At 43.1% G+C, this 23,842-nt stretch overlaps 2 protein-coding genes and 1 non-coding gene across 5 annotated transcripts in view; all 3 read right to left on the minus strand.

The window, feature by feature from the left end:
• COX14 (cytochrome c oxidase assembly factor COX14) overlaps nucleotides 1-13,057 on the minus strand; it is a 17,939-nt gene extending 4,882 nt beyond the window's left edge. Inside the window, exons 1-2 of one of the 3 annotated variants that reach the window (XM_069092576.1) lie at nucleotides 12,900-13,057; nucleotides 4,481-4,596 (exon numbers count right to left, since the gene is read on the minus strand). The gene's annotated coding sequence lies outside the window, so the exon portion shown is untranslated. Of the gene's footprint in view, nucleotides 1-4,480; nucleotides 4,657-12,899 lie in introns of all 3 variants that reach the window. The other 2 variants (XM_069092575.1, XM_069092577.1) reach the window with 2 other exon arrangements.
• Nucleotides 1,348-1,451, minus strand: LOC138164718 (U6 spliceosomal RNA). Its single transcript, XR_011169165.1, has one exon. It is a non-coding gene; the product is annotated as a U6 spliceosomal RNA (small nuclear RNA).
• Nucleotides 13,058-16,930: 3,873 nt separating the features above from the next.
• The window catches only part of GPD1 (glycerol-3-phosphate dehydrogenase 1), a 7,302-nt gene continuing 390 nt past the window's right edge, over nucleotides 16,931-23,842 (minus strand). Inside the window, exons 2-8 of the mRNA XM_069092580.1 lie at nucleotides 23,367-23,544; nucleotides 22,437-22,577; nucleotides 22,015-22,153; nucleotides 21,678-21,790; nucleotides 20,071-20,304; nucleotides 19,659-19,765; nucleotides 16,931-19,033 (exon numbers count right to left, since the gene is read on the minus strand). Of these exons, the coding sequence (XP_068948681.1) occupies nucleotides 18,937-19,033; nucleotides 19,659-19,765; nucleotides 20,071-20,304; nucleotides 21,678-21,790; nucleotides 22,015-22,153; nucleotides 22,437-22,577; nucleotides 23,367-23,544 (1,009 nt within the window). The 3' untranslated portion in view covers nucleotides 16,931-18,936. The remainder of the gene's footprint in view (nucleotides 19,034-19,658; nucleotides 19,766-20,070; nucleotides 20,305-21,677; nucleotides 21,791-22,014; nucleotides 22,154-22,436; nucleotides 22,578-23,366; nucleotides 23,545-23,842) is intronic.

Raw genomic sequence — 23,842 nt, forward strand, 5'->3', positions numbered from 1 at the left:
CACACACACACACACACACACACACACACACACACACACACACACACGAAAAGTGAAGACTGCAAAATAATAAAGAATCAAGATTGTTCCAAAGAAGAAATATTAGAAGATAGTCACATATTCCTCTTTTAAAGAGTTGGGTGGAGGGAGTCAGGAGGACATGAGTTAAAATACAGCCTCAGACACCTGACACCCATGTGACCCTGACAGCCTTGGAAAAAAAAAATAAAAGATGGGAATTCCACAAGTGTAATGCATATATATTTTCAGACTTTTTTATGTATTGCTTAGGCTAATTTTTCTCTCCTTTTGTCTTTAAAAATACTGTTTCTTATATGAGATGTCCTTCAGGGAGCAGGAGGGAAACTGAGGGAAATTAGAAAAAAAATCAATAAATAAAGACACTAATAAAAACCTATTTTTTAAAAAAATTGTTAAAAGGGATGCTCTAAGTATATGTCATGGAAAGGGTAGAGGAAATATGGTATAAAAAACAAAAGATCAATATAAATCCTATTTTAAAAACAACAAAAAATGCAAATCAAAATAGCCTTGAGCTTTCACCTCACTCATACCCTGAAAATTGCCAAAAATGACAAAAGATGAAAACCATCAATGTTGGAGGAATTATGGAAAAGCATGCTAATGCACTACTGGTAGAGCTGTGAACTTATTCCACAATTCTAGAACGCAATTTGGAATTAGGAGTGATTAAAATGTTCCTCTCCTCTGACCTAGAGATTTCACTGTTAGGCACATAATACCCAGGGTTGCTAATAATAACACAGGCCCAATACATACCAAAATATTTACAGTTGAACTCTGTGTTTTAACAAAAGACTTGAAACAAAGCAGATTTTCATTCAGAAATGGATAAACAAAACAAGTTCTGATACATGAATGTAACAGAGTATCACTGCACTATAATAAATGCTAAAGATGATCAATACAGAGACACATGGGAACACTAAAAAGAAGCAATGCAAAGTGAAATAAGCGAAACCAGGAAAACCATGTATACAAAGATGACAACAATATGCACAGAAAGAACAAAACAATCAAAACTGAATGCTGCGAAATTATAAGGACCAAAATTGGTGCCAAAGAAGATTTATGAGAATGCCCTCCAGCATGCTTTTACAGAGATGGAAGACTACTGGTGTGGAACTAGGTATGTCAGATTTTTTTTTAATGTCTTGGGTTAGTTTTGATTAAAGTTTTTTTTTTTAATTTCTTTTTTTATTAATTTGTTTGTTTACTTTTAGTTTACAAGATTCAATTCCATAATTCCTTGAGTTTCAAATTCTGTCCCCCTCCCCCCCCTCCCCACCCATGAAGGCATACAATAAAAATATGGAATGCTTCACAAATTTGCGTGTCATCCTTGAGCAAGGGCCATGCTAATCTCTGTATCGTTCCAATTTTAGTATATATGAGGCCGAAGCGACCACTTTTTTCTCTCTTTTAAAAAATATTTATAAGGGATGGCTCTCTGCATGGTGGTGGCTGTGGGGAAGAAAAGGAATGTAGGTAATGCAATAAAAATTTATTTTAAAGGACTGACTGCTAGAGCCTAGGAGGAGATACAAAGATCAAATAATTACCCAAGAACCCTCTCCCGATTAGGTCTATAATAGATTATTCCACCTGAAAAAAAGAATGCTAATAAAGTGGGACTGAATGATTACTAGTCTTGATCCCGTTTGCCACACCATTTAGGTTCCTTTTCCATTTGTTACGATTTCTTCATTTTTCAACGAATCCCTTTCTGTTGGCTCCTTTCTATCAACCTTGCTAAAAACTATCCTTTTCCTTCCTCTTTCCTACCTTTCTCTTACCTCTTTCCTTCTAGGTGTGGCCTTCAAAAAAGCTAATAGGACCTTACACAGGATATAATAGCAATATAGTATTTTCCATTTACTCCAGGGGTTTTCCCTGAACATCTATACTGACCCTAGATATGCTACTGGTATATATCATTTGGTGGGGAACTATATTTTTGTACAAATAGGGTCCTTTTTCTCTTTGATCTCTTTGGGATATGGACCTAGTAATGGTTATCACTGGGTCAAAGGGTATATACATAATATACTTTTGGGCAGTTTCAAATTGCTTTTCAGACTAGTGGTGGATTAGTGTGGATACAACACAGGATATCACCACAGTCTGGAGCTAACTTAAATGACCCACTACAGAAAAGAACAAAGCCAGCATTGGGCAGAAGAATATAAGACAATTCTTTCCATGGTTTCATAGATAAGTGAAAAATTTAAGGCAATCATGGAGTATGGAGTGAATCTCTCCTTTAGAGGAAAAGGCAGCAGGGCTGCTGAGTGAGTTGGTGGAAGGGTTTTTCATAGTTGGTCTCTGGACCATCGGATAGCATGTGTGATAAGCGTGTAACAGGAAAAATGACATGGAAAACCAAAAGGGGGTGGAAGGTTCATAAAGTTCTATTTGTCTACCATAAAGACAGTCACAGTCACCACTTTTTTTTTTTAAGCAATTGGGGTTAAGTAACTTGCTCAAGGTTACACGGCCAGTTATTTCTGGGTGTGGTGCTGAGTGTCTGAGCCCAGGTTTGATCCCCAGGTCATCCCGACACTGGAGCCAGTGCTCTTACTCACTGAGCCATCTGGCCGCCCCTGCACAGTCACCACTCTTAAGTAGGATTAAGGTCCTTGAGCTTAATCAAAGTTTTAGAAGAAAACGGCAATGGCCTGCATCTCAGGTTGTAGAGGTTAGCACATTACAGCTGCCTCAACTCCCAGGTCCTCATGACAAAAGAAGGTAATGGATTTGTAAAAGTCTGGGAGATCTAAACCTGGAGGTGAAGCTCACATACTGGATGAAGGAAAAAAGCACCTCATGTTCTCTGTCTCACAGCATGGAGTCACGGGCAAGGAGTAGAAAGGCTTTGCCATGCCTACAAATCATTGGATCCACTGCCTGCAACAGAGAGGAGTTCCTAAGAATTTCTCAATTTGCCATTTAATTACTGACATGGAAATAGATTAATAATAATAAATTAATTAAATTAAATTAAAATAAAAAAATAATAAATGATTAAGTGGGCCTGACCCAAAGTGGCAGGAGTGGTGGGAAATCTCATGACCTGATAAGTTTCTTGGGCAAACTGGAACTTGGATTTTGACATTTTATGGCCTTGCTGTGCAAATGAGGTGAATAAATAGAATTATGAGAGAATTTTCCTGGCTTTGATTGCAAAGTAATAAGTTATCAACATATTAGACAAGGGCAGATCCAGAAGGGAAGTCTTCCTTTTAGTATGTGGGAAAATGAGGGAGGGGATTCCCCTGTGAAATTCAAATCCAGGTAAGTTGATGTCTGGGTACAGCAAAATGGTGGAAAATGTAAAAAGTGTACAATAGCAAACCAGGTTGCAGAAGACAGTAATGACACAAGTGTGGTAACAGGGTTGGGAACAACAAAGTGGCAAGAAATTACAAAGGAGCTGATAATATAGGAATCTTAGTCAAAGTGGTTAATAAAGGTTTCTTGTCATGGTCAATTTTTCCTTCTTTCTTGACTAGGATTAGGGGCATTACAAGGCAAAGTGAGGGACACAGAAGAAAACAGTTGTTAAAAAGGGATTAAATGAGAGGAGCGATGCCTTTTTGGCATCTTTGACAGGGAAGATGAGGAGGAGCATAAAAGAGCTGGTCAGAAGGGGCGGCAGGAACAGAGGGGAGCAAGGATTTCTGGGAATGGTTAAGAGCAGGCGGAAATTTCTGGAACTCTAGCAGTTTTTGCTATAACTCCAGGAGTTTACTTTCTGCTTTTGTCAGAGAAGCCTTCTAGCTAGCAAATATGTTCTTCTTCTTTTAAAATGTATCTGATCTCTCAAAAAAAAAAAAACCCTCAATAATCCACACGTTTTGTGTCAGAATCTTCTAAAAAGTCTTGTAAATAAGTCAATTTAATTAAATCAAATGATCCTACATTTGGCCACTGCCAACAGAAATCATCCATGGTATACCCATTCTACATGACAAGAGAAAGAGAAAATGTTTTAGAGATAATCCTGCAGCTATCAAGGCTGGCTAGAAATTGTTTATTTATTTATTGCCATTTGTGCCAATGGAATTCCAAGAGTGGTTTTACTCTGTTGATTACTCCTGGTTGAGTCTATCCACAGAAAAGAGGGAGGATGTCTAGACAGTCATCATTCTCAGGAAGAATTATTTTCCCTTGAAAGACTGTTTCCTTAGAATCTTCCCAGGTATCTAGGCTTTCTCTCACACAGACTGACACTAGCTGCACTAAGGCTCAAACAATTAAACACACAGTAATGTGCAGGATAATGAGTCCACAGAGAAAACATTCACCCTTTTTGTTAAAGTTTTCAGAAGGCCTCAAGGAGGCATGATTTCAGAGAAAAAAATGACTCTTACCACCTTCAGGAATCAAGATGACTGGGACAGCACAGTAAAGTCTAGTGATGGGCAAGAAGTCTTACCTTAGTAGTTGCTTCCCTGAGAATTCACCTGTGCTGCCAGTCTCAAGGGTCCCCAAAGGAGTTCCAGTTATCTTACTTCTGACACCAAATTGTTGGGAGAGTTCTCAAGCTGGGGTCTTGAGGAGCCGAGGGAGAATAAAACCCATTAGCTGGATCCATTAACTGGAGGTCAATAACTTCAGAGACCAAATGAAAAAGAAATAGTAAGTTTATTCAAAGCTAAATAGGTGAACCACTAAGTGAAAAGTGACTGCCTGAACAAGGGTTTAGTTCAGCTTAGCAGAGTTTATGCTATAAGGCTCAGCCTTTTTTACATATTACCTTGTAAGCTTCATACTGTGGCAGACAGATTAGGATAGGGGTATAGATTTAAGAGGCTCCATAGGGCTGTTTATTCTTGTACTCAAAGCACTTTGTTCATGTCCTCCTCAGTTCCTCTTTTAAGAATACCACTGACAAACTTCTAAAAAAGGGCAACCAGAATGGTAAAAAAAATCACACCACATGAAGGTAAGTTTGAAGGAACTGCAAATTTTAGATTGGAGAAAACTTAAGAAAGGCATGTATTAGAAGGGCTGTTATACAAAAACAGGATTAAATTAATTTTGCTTGGTCCTTTCAAAAGGTAGAACTCGGAGCAAGGAACAGAAGTTGCAGAGGGGCACAATTTAAATTCCCAATGTTCTTCTGGTGATGCTATATGCCTGAGAAATATAGAAGACCAGAATCTCAGAAGACTCAAAATCAGAGATTTTTAGGGACAAGAAGCCTGAATTACTTAATTTGTCTCTCTGCCAGCACCTAGCAGTGTTCTGCAAGTCTAAATCGAATTAAACATTGTGTGAGGCTCCAGATGGTGGATCTAGGAATAGTGGGTAGATGTTACAGAGAAGCAACTTTCAGTTAGATATAAGAAAGAATGCAATAATTAGAGCTGTCCAAAAATAGAGCAGGCAACCCCAGTGAGGTAGTGATTTTCATGTCACTGGACACAGTCTAGCAGAGGCTGCACTGTTTCTTTTTTTTTGTCTTGGTAGCCTAGTACCTAGCAAAATGCCCTACACAGAGCAAAGGCTTAATAAATGTTTTGTTGAATTGAATCCAGGTGATTTTTAAGTTCTCTATCATTTGTAACCAAGCTTCTCAAAAATTAATCTTTACTCACTACCTTATCTATTTATTATTATTGATAATTGTTAACATTTTATATATAGAATGTCAAGGTTTGCAAAGTACTTTACATATATCACTTGTTCCTCACAACAACCTTGTAAGGTAGTGACATTATTATCCCCATTTTACAGAAGAGCCATTTAGTGACTTGTCCAGGATTCCACAACTAGTATGTGTCCATGGAAGTATTTATTTACTTCAGATCTTTCTGACACTAAGTCCAGTGTTCTAGCCACTGTGCTCCACAGCTGTTTTCTATTGTCTGCAAAAAGAAGTCCACCTACTTACTATTTCCTCAAAGGAGTACTGTATTCTGGTCAAACTGGTCTATTCATTGGTCTCTCAAGACAATCATCAAATACCTAGCTTTCTGTTCCCCACTACCTAAGACTCCTCTCCACAGATGGCTACTTCCTCCCATCCCTTCACCACCTACCACCCCCAGCTCAAGCCACCTCCTATGTACCCCGACTAGCCCAGTCAAAGTCATTCATCTCTCTGAAATCCTACAGCAATTAATGTAATGACATGGTAAGAAAACTCAATTTAGAATTAAGAGACCTGGGATCCTGTCCCAGTTCGGCCACTTTATTAACTTCGTGACCAGTAATGACAAGTAACAAGTAATGACCCTTCTAAACTTTCTGAACTTGTCTCCACATAAGTAAAATGTGAATATTCTCATCATCTATCATGAAGACCTGGGTTCAAGTCCTACCTCTGATTTTGGCTGAGTAAAGGGTCGGGAAGATTTGGAAAGGAAAGTGAGGAAGGGCTGGATTTCATTCAGGTAAGAGGGAGATGTGACACTTCACATGGCTATTCTTTATGATATACAGCTTGAAATTCCCCCAATCCAAAGCTGGGGGATGGGAATGATAGGACCACCCTTTACCTGAAAGTTTCCAGAACAGATAAGAGAGGGTAGGGACTACATGAAGGAGATAAAAGGAACTGATCAGGCTCTGAGGGTGTTTGAAAGGAAAGAGAGACAAGATTATACTAGGAGTGTCACCATGTGTCTGTAAAAATGAGTTTATTGATAATAAAGGGCTCTTTTGAAGTGCAAACCATAAATGGCCCTTAGATAAACTGAGATTTAAATGTTAACATTAACGATTACTAATCCAGATTTGATTTGGTCAAAGTCTATCCTGAAAATAAATCAGAATGTGGTCTGCGTTCTCCTATTAGGATAATTGTGGTAAATAGAACCACATGAAAAATATACATGTTATTTGGCATGAAAGCAGGAAAAACACTAGAAAATGCATAGATCAGGAAAACCTGAGTCAAAAAACTTCAGTCTCAGAAACTGATTAGCCATATGACTTCACTTCTCTTCACCTCAGTTTCCCGATCTGTAAAGGAGAAAATAAGATAACAGCATCCACCTCCCATGGCTTGTTGTGAGAATCACAAGACTGTAAAGTGCTTAACACAGTGTCTGGCACATGGCAAGTACAACAGTGACTATATGAATAATTAACTACTGTTCTTATTATTTCCATACTAGATAACTTTATAATGGGTTTTGGATATGATTAGTATAAAATGCCAAAGGTGAATAATGAATGATTTTCCAGGTAAGTTAATTTGGAAATTCATTCAACTGACTTGAAGTGACCAGACTAGTAAATGATTTTGTTTCATGTTTCAAATCCATAATATTGTCTATGTTGTTATTGTTTCTAAATTTTCTTATATTGTGGGACATTATAAATCATTATATCAAATATGCTGTTAGAAAAGCAGCTTCTAAGGGGCGGCCAGGTGGCTCAGTGAGTAAGAGCACCGGCTCCAGTGTCGGGATGACCTGGATCACATCCAGGCTCAGATACTCAGCACCACACCCAGAAATAACTGGCCGTGTAACCTTGAGCAAGTTACTTAACCCCGATTGCTTTAAAAAAAAAAAAGAAAGAAAAGCAGCTTCTCTTTTAATTTGTATGTTGTTAGCTTATGAAGTGAACTGTTAAAAAGATGGCAAAAATATTTAAAAACCGTTCTCTTTTCAGCCCTGTTGACCATGTGTTGTAATATTCTGAAATACTGAAATTTAAGAAACTAGAAACTTCCAGGTTTGCCTATAGCTAAGAGGAAGTTTCTGCAAAAATTATTTGGTTATCACTTATTAAAATCACAAAATTATTAAGTTATTAGGGCTTACTGTCACAATGTTAAAATCTATCAAGTATTTAGATGGGTATATTTTAAAAGGGAAAACTGAGAATTATTGTGAGGGAAAAGGTCTTGTAAAATCTTATTCAAAACCTACAAGAGTTCCTAAGACTATCTGCTTGGGTAGTGTCATAAGCTCTTATCAGTTCTGTGAAAAAGCTTGCTAGTCTTATAAAATTCTGAAGCAATGAATTGGTTTGCTGAAAAAAAAAATTGGACCCCTTTTTCCACCCCTTGCAAAAATGGGGGTGAAATTTTCAAGGTGCTTATAGTAAAGAGCTTCCTCTGAGTTCATTTGTCTATCATTTGCGAAGGTTATAAAGTTATACCTGGAATAATATATACTGAAGTTATATCCTGAGTTAATTTAGTCTCAACAAACTCTAGTCTTAAAAAGATTTATTTTTGCCATGAGTGGTGAATATACAATACTTTGAGATAGATATCTGATAGTCTGGAGATTTAAAGCAATTGGCCAATTTCTTTTTCTGGGTTTTGAATAAATTATGCATTCACTATCTATGTGGAATTTCAGAATGTAATTGTTTGTTTGGTTTCCAATGACTGATTTTTACACCAGGATGAGTTTAAATGCTAGAAGGATGTGAATTTTTTTAAGGCCTAATAAACTTTTGTTATTGTAACACCATGAAAGAAATAATAACTCAGCCCTATACTGTGATTAGTGAAATTTTCTATTTTGAGGTAACATCTCATGGAACTGTAATCTGATATCAATCTAAATTTTGTTTCAGATATGTTTGCCTGTACTGTTATGAGGCCAAAAGTCCACCATTCAAGTGGAATGTCATGAGCTGTCCAGAACAGGTGCAGTCTGAAAATTGCTACAGGTTGATATCTGTGTCTGGGGAAGACTAAGGTGAAAATTTTGGCATAGCTTAGGGTAGGATCTTCTTGACTAAGTTTCCTTATAGTGTTACTTCCTTTTGAATGGAACGTTTCCAATTTGGCTAATCCTGACACTGACTATATTACTTGTAAATGAGGTAGGATTTTGCTGTATGACCAGCTGTTCCTAAAACTTAACTATGACTCTTACATGAAATCAAAAAGAGCTAAGCATGTTTTACCCTGGCATACTTCTCATTCTGTGCCCTTGGACCTGGAGAACCACTTTTAATGCTGTTATAACCATGCCCATTTTTTCCTCCTCTAATAGCAAATTTCTATCCTAATGAAGAGTTAAATTAGTTGCTTGAACTTGTCATATGGAGAAGATTAAGTCCCTGAATTATTTCATTCTTCCAGAATGGTATGGGAACAATTAGATAATGATTAAAAAGCTTATGAAACAAAGATATAAATATCACAATTCAAAAATTTAAACTCAAGATTAAAGTCAGATAACCCTTCTATCTTTGTTTTTAAGGAATAGAATTTCAGTAAAATCACTTAACTTAGAGGAGAATAATTTATGAACTATCTTATGGGAAAACCAATTTTACTTGGGTTTGTTATCTAATATAAGATTAAGACCCATATATAAAGCATGTCCTGAAATGCAAGTAAACTACTCAAGAGACAGCTTAAAGATGTTCCCTTTGCTTAAAGGGCTTCTACGAACAATAGTCTGTGTTTGTGTAATATCTATTCCATTTGAACAGGGTTAAATGACTGAACATGTTTTACTATAGATAATTTGTTTCATATTAACTCTTCTCTAAATACAATTTGGCATTAACTACTTAGCATATTTACATATCCCAAGTCTTTTGTTGTTTGTTATTAAGCATCTTTTAAGCAAATTCATTTGTGTACCTGTCGAACCTAGAGAAAAAAGCATTTATTTAAATGAGTGCTATGTATTCATGTACAAAATTAGATCCTTAAAGTATCTCTTCCCCCTAAGGTAAACTGGCAGGCATGAAAAGAAATTCTGAGAAAAGCAACAAGATCAGATAATTATCTATGTTAAATGTAAATAATTCTAATGAGATATATAGGCCTTAAGCATGTGATAAAAATAAGTCCTAAAAATTGGGTTTAGAATTTTACATGTAAAATGTCACTAACCGTAAAGACAGAAATAGCAAGTGATATGTAATAAGTGAAATTTCCTGACATTTCAGGTATATTATAGGTTCTTAATTTGATATTCTTCTTATAGCTCTGTTGTTAATAAGACCAGAATCATAAGGTCTGAGCTAGTTTTCACCACATGACCTAGTCATTAAACAAAGCAAATTTAAGAGGTTATAATAAGTTGTATTAAGTCTTGTTGCTAACAGATTTGGGAGAATTACTTAGGAGTCTTTGCAAGCGACTTGGAACCAGGGAAGAACAATCACTGGAAAGACCACCCCAGAGCTGCCCTGAGACCAAGGCCTATTCCAGGATATCCAAAGGAAGATGTTTCCAGGGAGCAGACAACTGCATGGGACATCTCATCTGGGACTCAAGATGAAACTGAACACTGGGAGTGGGTTACAAGATTATAAAGAATACTGATTTTTATCATTATATTTCTTTGGTCTTCTGTTTTACGGCATGTCTTGTTTACTGAGTTTTCTTGATGACTCTGCTGATTCATAAATCTCCTTTCTAAAATTAGTACCTGATATGCCCTCTAAATGGCCTGATCTGCAATAGGCCTGATTTGCAATAGGCCCTAGTTTCCATATAATGGCTATTTAACAAAGTTTGTCTCAATGGGGGATACATGAGATTATGACTCTGTTATCTAAGTTTATTCAAGTCTTCAACATTGATGGAAACACAGGATCATTATTTGTGACACCCATGGCCATAGTACATTTATTTTCTGTTGTGAGTTTAAATCCCTTGGCTTATAGCCATTAATTAAGCACACATAGCAGAGATTAGGATGCTACAGCTGAGGATAAAGGGACATAAGACCAAAGGAAAGCATATGTTTATTTTGTTTGGTTGTTCAGTCATTTCCATGTAAATATATGTGGTTAACACCAAATGGGGGAATTGTTAAAAGTTATGCTGAGTTAGTGATCCATTGTCCCCAGACCTGATTGTCAATATGTTGGGGGGGGGGGGTCACCCAGGCTGCAGTTTTTGTATTATCTGCTATTTATCACCTACCAGGGCATCAGCTAAGCATCAAGAAGCTCTCAGATACTGGCAATCAGGGAGGTGCTACAATACAATGGACCAAAATCCTTTTACTGACAGTGGTCCCATCTTAATTGTCTTTATCTCACTTATCAGTAAAAACTGGCTCCATCTTGAATCCCTTGCTGATCTCTAGTGATTAGCCTGTCAGTGTTTTGCTGCCTGGACACATTTTTAATAAGCTCTTTTTAATTCTCTTTGTATTGAGTTTTGCTTTATTAATCCAAGCAAAGCCTAAAAAAAAAAAAAAAGAATTTTCCTTTCAACAAAAACCTTTTATAGGCAAGGCACTTTGTTGGGCACCATGAAAAAATAAAAACATATTCCCATCCCCAAAAGAAAGATTAAGACATAGAATTTTTTTATATGATCTAAGTGCTACATGCAAAAAAAGACATGGGGAAATTATGAGGGAAAGAAGAGATGGGTTGGTCTGACGTCAAGAAGTAGCAAGCAGATAACCTGAGAGCTCCTTCTCAGGGTATGTTGAGAAAGGCCCCTTATGTAGGGTGTGTTCCTTGGGATATATTCCTGGGAGAATATGAACAAAAAGTCACAAAGAATGATGAGAAACAGATGAGTCGACACCTACATCCTTGAAGGGACTATCCAAAGTCATGAAATTAGACTCTGAGCTCTTTGCAACTGTTTTTCTTTCTTTTTTTTTTGAAGGGGGAGGAGGCCTTTATATTTTCAATGCTTAGCACAGGGCCACCAGGCATAGAGTAAGCACTAATAAAGGCTAACGGATATAAATCGCAGATCTACGTCGGTATTTGAGTAAGTGCTATAATTAGACAGTGGACCCCGGTAGAAGTGGAAGTTCAGAGGAAGGAGAGTTCAACACCTATTTGGGAGGGTGTCCCAGAAGGCTTCATGTAAGAACTAGCTCTCACCTATGACAACTAGGATTTTGACTGACCCTCCCCGGCTTCAAGTTCCAACTAAAATCCCACCTTCTACAAGGATCCTTTTCTAACCCCTCTTAATTCTAGTGCTTCCCCTCTCTTAATGACTTCCTATTTATTCGGCATGTAGTTTACTTTGTAAATATTTATTTGCATATTGTTCTCCCCCCTTGCCTCCCCTTAGATCATAAGCTCCTTGAGGCCAGGAACTGTCTTTTGCATCTTTTTATAAGTTCGGGGCTTAGCACAGGGCCTGGCACATAGTAGGCGCTTATAAAATGTTTACTGAATTGAACTAAATAGGCAAGATGGGAAAGGGAAGAAAAGGAGAAAAGCTGCAGCAGGGTCAAAGCAAAGGGAAAATTCCATGCAAAGGCAGGATAACACGTCTACAAGTATTTGGGGAGGGCTACCAGGTGACTGAGTCTGATTAAAAGTATTAGGCTTCGGGCGTCTAGGTGTCGGTGTGAATATTGCACCAGCCCTGGAGTCGGGAGGACCTAAGTTCAAATCCGGCCTCAGACACAAAAAACTAGCCGTGTGACCTTGGGCAAATCACTTAACCCCAACTGCCCTGCCTTCCCCTCTCCAAAAAAGCAAAAAACAAAAGCATTAGGGCTTGAAAACCAGACTAAGAAAATGAAAGGTCTTATCCTCCGATAAGGAATTTCGCAGAGACCCCGCATTAAGGAAAACGAATGCACTGAGGCGGGGAGCGCTCAGGAGGTAAGTGGTGGGCTCTGCTCGGGCCTCTGGGGAGCTGACCCCCGCTGGCTGCTGCACTCAGGGCCCAGGCAGCCAAGGGCAGCCGGCCCCGCCGCGACCAGGTCCGGGCAGCTTCCGCGCCTGCCCACTAGGCACCTAGGGCTCGTGCCCCCCGCCCCTGCCCCTCAGACCGCGCGGGCCTCCCTCCCTCCTACCTCTACAGTCTTTAGCTCCACCCTTTCCCAAGGTTGGGGAAAGAACCAGGCTTTTGAGCGCTTTGAGATCCGGGGAGGGAGCCCAGACTCGGCCCCGCCACCCTCCCCGGCCCGACAGATCCTCCCTCATACCTGGCCCTCACAGTTAAGCCCGCAGCCTCCCTAAGTCCTTCGACTTCGTTCTGCCTTCGCCGATGCGCCACTTCCGGCCCCAAGGGAAAATGGGATCGGAACCATAGAGATGCAATAGCGGGAGTCAGGGGGCGGGGAACTCAGACTCAGAAGTCTGAGGGCGGAAATGGATTCTTAGCCTCCCGAACTGACTTCCGGTCTCAGTCGGAAGGGAGAAGTCTAACTACCCGACGCCGGCTAGAGTACACTTCCGCCCTCTGAGGGGGATTATCTGCTCCTACGCTGGCTGGACCCGATGAATTTCCGGCGCTCTAAAAGTCTACAATTCGAACGCACAAAATTCTGGGCTTTATGGTCATTCCTCATTAGGACTCCCTGACGCTCAAGTCCAAGAGGTCTGTAATCGACAGGCCAAATCCCAAGCATGTATGATCTAGTGATGTCACTAGTCGTCGGGCAGATCCTTCCCTGGAAAGATTCGATGTAAAAACTATCAGTGCGCCCCCTGGTGCTAATTCCCTGCACTTTCCAGTCCGGGTTAAATCCCAGAAGAATGACTGCCAAAGCGAGTGACATGAGTAAGGGGCTGACCTCGACCCTGCAGACAAATACGACCAAGTTTGACAATGGTCGTCAGTCTGTTATTTCCCTAGCTTTAAAGCTGCCACAGATCCCTAAAGCCCTGGGATCTCCTTGGAAGAATCACGATGAAAATATAAACACCAGTAGGAAAGAGCTCTGGACTGCATCCTGGCCCCGGACGAGCCGGCAGCGTGATCCCAGCCAGTCTCTCCAGGCTTGTGTCCATAGCTCTAATATGGCCAGAGATGGGAAGCCAAAGCCTGGCCCCAACCTCGCACCTTGCAGACAATAATAATAATGTTTATTAATATTTGCAAATACGATTTGCTTTTATCCCAACACATCCCCGTTTTTTGTTTTATTATTTTTTTTTCAAATGCTTTATTAACTTCTGATTTACATCATTCATTTCCACCAGATTTTGAGTTACAAATTTTCTCCCCATTTTTCCCCTGCCCACTGCCCCAAAATAGCAGTCCCACAGGATATCCCCTCCTCCAATCAGCTCTCTCCCATATTTTCTCCCATCCATACCCCTTTCGACTTTTCCAGTGGATCTCTATGCCCCAGTGCCTGTATATCTTATTTCCCAATTACACGTAAAATAGTATTAATAATATATATGTGTGTGTGTGTGTGTGTATTTAAACATTTGATTTTAAAACTTTGAATTCCAGATTCATTCCCTTCCTCCCTTGTCACCCACCCCAAGATAAGCAGTTCAGTATAGGTTGTATATGTGTGGCTAATGCAAAACAATAACATAGTAGATATATTGTAAAAGACTGACTATATTTCCCTCCCTTCTATCCCACCTCCCACTTGTTCTATTCTCTACTTTGATCCTGGTCCCTTTTCAAAAGTGGGTGCTTTCAACTTCCCTCCCCACCAGCCTGCCCTCCCTTCCATCATACCCCTTCTCATCCCCTTCCCCCCTACTCTCCTGTAGGGTGAGATACCCTATTCAGTGTGTATTTTATTCCTTCCCAAAGCCAAATTCAATGAGAATAAGGTTGACCCATTCTGTTTTGCCTTCCTATTCTTCCCCTCGATTGTAAACATTTTCTCTTGCCTCTTCCATATGAGATAGTTTACCCCATTATGTCTCTCCCCATCTCCTCTCATTATATTCCCCTCTCACCTCTTAATTTCACCTTTTAAGTATCATCCCTTCCTGTTAAATTGGTCCTGTGCCTCTGTCTATGTAAACCTGTAAACATATGCCCATATACCCTCATATATAGACATATATATATATATATATTTGTATTCCCTTCAACTGAGAAAGGTTTCATAAGTTACAATTATTGTTTTTCCATGTAGAAATGTTAATAGTTCAACTTTGATAAGTGGCTTATGATTTCTTTTCCCTGTTTACCTTCTCATGCTTCTCTTGCTTCTTGTATCTGAATGTCAAATTTTCTATTCAACTCTGGTTTTTTCAACAAGAATTCTTGAAAGTCCTTTATTCCACTGAATTACCATGTTTTCCCCTGAAACACAATACTCAGTTTTGCTGGGTAGGTGACTCTTGGTTTTAATCCCAGCTCTTTTGACCTCCAGAATATCATATTCCAAGCCCTTTGATCCCTCAGTGTAGAAGCTGCCAGATCCTGGGTTATCCCGATTGTGTTTCCACAATATTCAAATTGTTTCTTCCTGGCTGCTTGTAATATTCTCTCCTTAATCTGGGAATTCTGGAACCTAGCTATAATATTCCTAGGAGTTTTCTTTCTAGGATATTTTTCAGGAGGTGATCAGTGGATTCTTTCAACCTCTATTTTGCCCTCTGGTTCTAAAACATCAGGGCAGTTTTCTTTGAGAACTTCCTGGAGGATGATTTCTAGGTTCTTACTTTGATCATGGCTTTAAAGTATTCCAATCATTTTTAAGTTAACTCTCCTGGATCTATTTTGCAGGTCAGTGGTTTTTCCCAAGAGATATTTCACATTGCCTTCTATTCTTTCATTTGTTTGGATCTGTTTAACAGCATCTTGACTTCTCATAAAGTCATTAGCTTCCATTTGCTCCAGTCTAATTCTGAAGCAATGATTCTCCTCAGTGAGCTTTTGAGATTCTTTTTCCATCTGGCAAATTTGGCTTTTTAAGGCATTCTTCTCCTCATTGCCTTTTTGAGCCTCTTTTGCCACTTGAGTTAGTCTATTTTTTAAGGTGTTATTTTCCTCAGTCAGGCTGTTGACTCTCATTTCATAATTTTCTTGCATCTTTCTCATTTCTCTTCCCAGTTTTCCCTCCACTTCTCTTATCTGCTTCTTAAGGTCCTCTATGGCCTATAACCAGCTTGTATTTTCCTTTGAAGCTTTTGGTGCAGGAGTTCTGACTTCACTGTTTTCCTCCTGTTCCATGCTTTGCTCCTTTTTGTCCCCAAAATAGGAGTCTAATGTTGGAATCTTCTGTCTGCTTTGTTTCCTTTGCCTGGTCATGTGGCCCCTCAGTCACTTGACCCCTGGGCTTTTTGCTACAGTAGGACTCTGCCACCAGACAGGGGAGCCTTCGTCCCAAAGGCTGGGGTTTTCTCAGCTGCCGGAGGTATTAGATGGGTGCCCTCTCTGAGGCCTCCACATGCTCTGGCAAGCTGGACACACACCCCAGAACCTCCACCCTAGACTGCAATCCAGATCCAAGAAGGTTAAAGCAAGAGCGATTACCCCTCAGACTGGTGCTTGGTCCCCCTACACTCTGCAGGCCAGGAGCTGAAGCTGGCATGTGGTGCTGGCTGGCTGTGCCAGCGGCTCAGTGGCTTCTCACCCTGAGGGTAAAAGCCATGCGTTCCCACTTACTGGGTCCCAAAGTCCAGACTGCACTGACCTCTCACTTTGTCCTTTGCATCTATGTGTTGATAAATCTGGAAACGGCCACAGCTGCTGCTGATCTGGAGTTCCTCTGGGGCGGCTGGTCAGGCCCGCCCTGGGGCTAAAGCCTTGGTGTGGGACTGGGCTCATTTCCCAGAGCACTGCACTGGTGGATTCCTACTGGCCTGTCGGGCTGTCCTCAGCAATAGGTTAGCTTCTCTGTGTCATTTTGTGGGTTCTGCATCTCCAAAGTTTGTTTAGAGTCCCCTTTTTACATGGATTGGGGAAGGTGGAAGCCGGAGCGGGGACGTCCTGCTTCTTGACTCCACCCCCTGTTATCCCTGTTTTACAGAGGGGGAAAACGAAAGTGGCCCTGTTAAATAACTTGCCTATCCACTGGACCCACTTAGTTGCTTAGGAAAGCAGCCCAAGGAGGGTAATTCCAACCCAGATCCTGTGACTTCAAATCCACTGTTCTTTCCACTGCTCAGCAGACCAATGAACTAGAACAATAATGGGGCAAGAGACTCTGGAGATAAATGACAAATCTGGTTTTGTTAGAACAGTGAAAATCTCACCATAAAGAAATAGAAGGCTTTGTCGGGGAGTGAAGAGCACAGTGTCACACACACACAATTCAGAAAAGAAGCTGACTTTTATTACAGAAACAAGGATGTTTGACTTGAAGGACCCAGATTAAAGCTAGGAATCTGTTCATCCTGAGTAAGTCATATTACTGAATTTGAGACCTATTTCTAAGCAGTGGGGCGTGGGTTCTCTGATCTTTCCCCCAACTCAGCTTCCTGGGGAGGGAGAGTAATATGACAGTGACTTAGGAAAACCTTGAGGCTGACCCTGATTTTAGTAATCCTATCTCCCATCTCAGTTATCCAGGGGCTTGGTAGCCCTTCGTTCCTACAAAAGACCTCCCAAAACCCACAGTTCTCACTGCCTGACAGTGTTTGGAGGAGTGGTTTCAGAGGCATTTAGTTCCTGATTTGGGGGTGGAGGTGGGCTACAGAGCTACCCTTTCTTGTTAGTGGACCACAACGTGCCATTCACTGACTAGTGTCCCCTCTGCTGGCTGGACAAAGCCCCAGAACACTATTAATAGCCCAGTACCAAGGCTGCTGACCTGCTAACATTCCTGCTGCTGCCACCTGATCCTTGACCAAGGCTAGGACCAAGAATACTCCTCCCTTCTCCTCCCCCTTCCCTTAAGCTTCCATTCTTCTTTACTCCTTTCTGTCAGCCTGTCTTGAGAAATAGGTGTGGATATTTCATTTACTCCCCTGGGCCCTGGGTTTGATGCTTTTGAGGCAATGTGGGCAGGTATTCCTGAGGACATTCCTAGCTTTTGGAGAGGGCCCTCTTTAACCAAGAGTCCTGCTTCCCTTCATCTCCTAAATTCTGCCTGTGCCAGGATGCCGTACATGGAGATCCCTTTTCTCCCACCCTGCTTTCCCACCCCTACTCCATAAGGCCTTTTTCTTCACTTTGAATACCTCCTCCCCACCCCCAGAAGTGGGAGGAGAGACCAGCCCTTGCCCCAGGAGCACATTTCCCAAACCCCCCAGTGATCAGTATGCTTGGTAGAATTGAGCCCGAGAAGCCGAAGTATTTCAGGAAAGGGAGGGTGGCATTCAGAGAGTGATATCCCTCTCCAGAAGGCATATCCTCAGCTGAAGGCTGGAGGGAGAGAAGGCAGGGAGTGGTGAAGGAAAAGGTCAGAGTCAAAGCCATGCAGAAAAGGTACTGGAGGTACCTTAGTCAGATTAAGTTCCTGATACCCAGAGATAGAGTGGGTGAGCCCAGGGAGGGGGGAGGGGGAGGGCGGAGAAAAGTCACTAGAAAGGTCAGCCGGGTAGGAGAGGAACTGGCAGGGAAAGTGCCAAAGCTCAAAAAGCAGGAACCAGGGAGGGGAGAGGGGCCCCCAGGGCCTCTGATGCCAGCAAGGCTGATTCTGATGCCAGGGGAGGAGGGCAGTGGACATGCTCAGAGGGTTCTGAGGACAGAGATGTTTCTAGGAGAAGCTGGGGCGGGGGCAGGGGGTTTGTAGATCTTTGTATTTTGTTACAAACACTGAAATCCATTGACACAGGATGGTGCCCCTGGTGAGGTTGGAGCCAAGGCGGTTCATGGGGTTCTGTCTTCCTCCTCTCCCTCCCAAAAGCCCAGCCCACCCCCTAGGTTGCTTTTGCACCAACTTCCTCACTTCCACAAGAAGCTGACACCCCTAGCTGCCTCATTGGCCACTCAATTGGGCACAGTAACTGGTGGACAGGGTTTTTAGCTTTGGGCATCATTTTTGTAGGTCAGAACAAAAATGTAGCAGCCATTCTGGCCCCCTATTAGACTGAGAGCATTGAGGTTCATTTCCCCCATCCCCAAAGAGAAAAGACAGATGACCCTACCCCTAGAGTGGAGGTAGGAGGAGGGGAAGACCCAAGAATTCAGGACTTCTCAACATGAGATGAGGTAAATAGCTTGGGTTTGATTTGGCCTGCAGTTGAGTTGAGGATGAACAACTGTGAAGTCTTGGAAAAGTTCTCAGGACCCAGGATGCCCTGACGCCTCCTGCCCTGTATGTAGTCAGGTTCAGGAAAGGGGATCTTCAGTAACCCAGCCCCAGTGCCATTCATTCACATGTGTTCCGGGTGCTTCTGGAGGCAGTGGATAAACTTCTGGACTGGGTGACCCTCGTAGCACACCTGGTACACTGCCATAAACAAGGGGAATCTGGGAAGGACAAGGCAAAGAAGCATTCACTGGCTCAGCCTTGGAGTCCAGAAGCCCCCCATTTCACATACTAATGACAAACTCCTCAGCCTTGGGGTGAACGGCCCTTCCTCCCCTCCAGCTGTTCCTGCCCCCACAACTTTGGCCTACACCCTCCTCTCCTGGACTGGGGGGCCCTCATACACACTCCCTGTCTCCTTGCCTGCCCCATTCCCTTTGTCTAGGCAGTTCCTCCCACTGGAAGACAAGGCCAGAGCCACAGCCTTTCTCTCTCCTTTCTGACCAGCCCTCTTCCAAATCCTTTTCAAAATTCCCTGCCTCCAGGAAGCTTTCTCAAACTCAACTAATCACATTGGCTTCCCTCTAACAGGGTTTGCTTATGCATACTACATATGCTTGTGTTTCTGTGTGTGCTTTTAGAGTGAGCCCCAAGAACTGGGACCCCGTCTCCATGTAAGGGGTTGGGGTGCTCAGAAATAAGTGGGAGGGTCAAACAAAATGCCTGATTCCCAGGGATTGTCCTATGCCTGGGTCATTCAGATCTTTTCTCTGGTAACAGGGAAAGGGTCAGACTGAGGAGGGGAAGGAGTGGTGGGGAAGGGGAAAGAAGGTCTGTTGCACTCACTTATCCACCAGGCCCTTGTGTTTCAGAATGCTGTGCAGCTCCCGAGCTGTCGGGGGCCCCTGGAGCTTCTGCCCATTCAGCATCTCTTTTTCCAGTTGTTCAATAGACTGTGAAGGAGATGGAGTTGGGAGAGGGGGAAGGTAGGGAGCAGAGCGTCTCAGTAGTCAGGGTCAGGTGGAGTCTGAAATCTCAGATAGGGAATAGGGGCACTGGGGAGGAATTCTGGGAGGGGGTAAGAACATTCACATCGGATGCTTAGCTGGTGCCCTCTCCCCAGTTCCCTGCCTCCAGCCTCTTTTAGTCTTCCCAACCCCACCTCCTCCCAGAAGTCTTCCCAACCCCTCTCCTCTTCCCCATTGCCCTCTTTTGGACAGTGTTCTGCCGTCTTACACCCCACCTCTTGAGCCCCCACCTTTCCAGTTCGGGCAAAGGCTTCAGCCACTTTTCGGTTCCGACCCCCGTAACAGGTGGTGATGAGGTCAGCGACCCCACAGCTTTCCAGGAAGGTGGCTGAGGAGACTGGGCCCTTGCAGAAGAGCTTGGAGAACGCAATCATTTCCATGAGTCCCAGCCGGATCACAGCAGCCTTCGTGTTGTCACCAAAGCCCAGTCCGTCACAGAAGCCAGCCCCAACAGCAACCACATTCTTTGTAGGGAAGAGGGGGGAAGCAATGTAGTCCCTGGGCAGCATCTTAAGGGCCACCATATCTCCTCCCTCAGCCCCCTATGCTCTCTGTATAGACCTGGTTGGAGTGGAGAGGCGTTACCTTTGGTTAGATCTGAATATCATAACTGGGAGTTCTTTACCTGGGGTCTGTTAACTTTTCAAAAAAATATTTTCACAACTCTATTTCAATATAATAGGCATTCTTTGTAATTTTTTAATTTTTGTATTTTGTTGTATGTATTTAAAAACATTATTCTGGGAAGGGTTCCATAGGATTCACCAGACTGCTAAAGGGATCCATGACAAAAAGCAGGGGCTTTCTTCTTTTCAACAGCAAGGCCAGCATAGAACATTAGCAACTGGGGGCCCAAACCTAGGGGTGAAGAACCTTCGGCCTTTTGACCAAGCCCAAGTTTTACAGAAAAAATCCTTTTATTAAGGTGATTTGGTCTGTGAAGTTTGTATTCAGTCAAAGGGCAGCACTTGAGGGCCTAGGGCGCCACATGTGGCCTTGAGGCTACAGGTTCCCCACTCCTGCCCTAATCTGTTTCCAAATACTCTGGGTCCAAAGACTGTTCCTTTTTTTTTTTTTTTTTTAAGCAATTGGGGTTAAGTAACTTGCTCAAGGTTACATGGCCAGTTATTATTTCTGGGTGTGGTGCTGAGTATCTGAGCCCGGATTTGATCCAGGTCATCCCGACACTGGAGCCGATGCTCTTACTCGCTGAGCCACCTGGCCGCCCCGAGACTGTTCCTTTTCTCTGGGACAGCCTGTGTCACCTAACCTAGGCAGTATTGAATGCTGGACCTGGAGTCAGGAAGACCTGAGTTCAAATCCAGTCTCAGACACTACCTGGTGGTGTGACTCTGGGCAATCTCTATGACAATAATAGCACCTACTTTGAAGGGTTGTTGTGAGGGTCAAATGAGATAGAATAGTGCTTAGTTCCGCACCTAGCTGGGCTTTTAACCAACCCTACTTGGTACCCACTTCCCTGATTAATTCATACCTCTAGCATTATTTCTAGATCTTTCTAGCTGTCCCTAGTTCATTTCTTATCTCTAAATCGGTATCCTTGGTGTCTCCCTGTCTCTTCCACCAGAATGGGAATTCCAGGAGGGCAGGGGCTCCCTCCTCCCTCTGGACCTTCCTTTATTTAGCCTCAGAGACAGGGCTCTCACAAAGGAAGTGGGTGGTCCAGATGAGGGCAGGTGTTCTTCCTCTCATGGAGGGAGGATCTGAACCTGTTTCCCCAAGGTGCCTCTATAGGCTGCATTCTCTGGGGTTTTATCTAGCCTATAGTTCTCTCTCTAGAGCCCAACAGGACCCTAACTCCTCCCCTGCCCCTCACCTTGAGGGCCCCACAGATCTCTACTGTGTCTACTTCTTGCACCACAGTTATTCGGAAATTAGGTGTTTGCAACAGCTCCTTCAGCAGCTGCCCTTGGGCCGGGTCCTTGCAGCCTGAAGTGGAAGGGATGAGACTGAGCAAAAGATACACTCAATGGCAGCTGTTCTCCCCCATCTCTGCTCCAGACAGAGAGAGGGTAACCCTTCCAGTCCCCTTGCCCTACCACACCCCTCTGTCCTCCCTCTGGTCTTCCCCTCACCAATACCTTTACGGAAAAAAACAGATGGGAAAAGAGACGAGTTGGGCTATGGTGAGGGAAGGGACAAGGAGGTCTCACCAATGGTGGTTTCACAGAATTTCTCATCAGCCACCTCATTGGCAATATTGGCCCCCATCAGCACACTAATGGGGATGCCCAGTCGTTCGTGGATCACCTCAGAGATCAACTTCAGCCCTTGGGGGCCCTCGTCCACACCCTGGGCACAGAATGGGACTCAGAGCTAGCTTTGGTCTGTTACTTCCCATCCGCCCCCCCCCCCATCTCTTTGTCTACTATCCCAAGTCCCCATACATGGAGACCTATTCCCTCTAGAACTATCATTTAGTAGCCTGCCTTCTACTTCAGATCTTCCTCCTATCCCAGCTTAGGAACCAGACGACCTCCTTAGCCATCCCCACAATGCCCCCCCCCATTTCCCTGCAATTGCTGCTCTGGTTCTCCCCCCTCACTATAGCCATTCCTTCCCCCTCCCTAGGCACCTTGATAAGAGACACCCCAATGGCATTTCCCTTCAGATGACCCTTGAGCTGGTCGCAGATTTTGCCAATGAATTGATGGGGCACCACAAAAATGAGAATGTCTGCATCTGCTGCTGCTTGGATCACATCTGGTACAGCCACCTACAGGAGAGGTAGAGCAGTGCTGACAGGACGGTTCTTGGGGGTGGGGGAGTGTGGTGGAGGTGGTGGGAGAAGCAAGCAGGGATTTGGGTGCTGGGGGGCAGGACTGGGTTTCATAGGAGCTATTAGACTTAACTTCCCTCCCCCAACAGTTCCAGCTATTCTGTGGGGGTGAAAGATTCTTGAAAACAACTTCTGAAACCCTAACTTGCTTCCAAGCCATGACTATGGGACGTGACAGGTAAAAAGAGGATGGGTTGGACTGGATAGAGCACTTGGATGACTTTCAGGGCTAAAAATGAGCCCCAGACAACATGCCCTCCCCCTTTTCAGGGGAAAAGTGAAAGACAAATGATTTTGGCCCCATTCCTGTAGTCCACAGAGCTATCTCCAAGGTCAGCCTGTGGGTGAATGAGTAACAGGATGCACTATCCTGGACCCCAGAGTCTGGAAGCCTGTCCTTGGTGGCCACAGAGATGACTTGCTTCTAAACCTCCCTCCCCCTTTCCTCATCCAACCCAGCCCTGGAGCTACCTTATGGGAAGTGGGGACTGCATTACATTCCTTCTCTGATCCAAGGAAACCCCAGATCAGTGTCAGGGGACTGACACCCCTTGGGTAGATAGGTTATGCTTTGTGCAGACCTCAGTCACCCTCTGGGGCTGGTACTGACCTGGGATAAGGTCCAGCTTCCCTCAACCAGCTTCTTCATTTAGGGCCTGGAGTGTGACCCCATACACTCTCCCCTATCATTCTCCCTACCCCCAGTCATCTTTAAGGGGACCTCACCACATTAGGAGGAAGCTTGTGCCCAGGTAGGTATTTGACATTCTCATGCTTCGTGTTGATGATCTCTGTTAGCTTTTGGCCCGCAACTTCCTCCTCAAACACCCACATGGAGACCCGAGGGTCAAACTGTGCCAGCTGGGCCACATTGCTACCCACAATCTTGGCAATAGCTGATCCCCTGAGGAATGGGGGTAAAAAGAGGAGGATATAGTGAGACTGGAGATAAGGGAGAAGTTTCTAAGATCTGAGTAGGCTGAGGAAACAGTGGAAACAGCTAACACCTATCCTTAGGCTCACAGATAGATGGAACCCACTGAAATTTAAGTAACCACCTTGCCTATCATATCCCCAACTCCTGTCCAAGAAACAATGGAACTGAGACTCCCAACCAGTTTGGGATACTAATGAGATTTAGTCCTACTCACTGGGGATGACACCCAGGTTCCAGATTCATACCATCCTACTGCTAGAAAAAG

Source organism: Petaurus breviceps, unplaced genomic scaffold (genome assembly GCF_028583685.1).
Source record: "Petaurus breviceps papuanus isolate PSGF00001 unplaced genomic scaffold, PetGlider_PUasm1.0 191, whole genome shotgun sequence".
NCBI classification, from domain to species: Eukaryota; Metazoa; Chordata; class Mammalia; order Diprotodontia; family Petauridae; genus Petaurus; species Petaurus breviceps.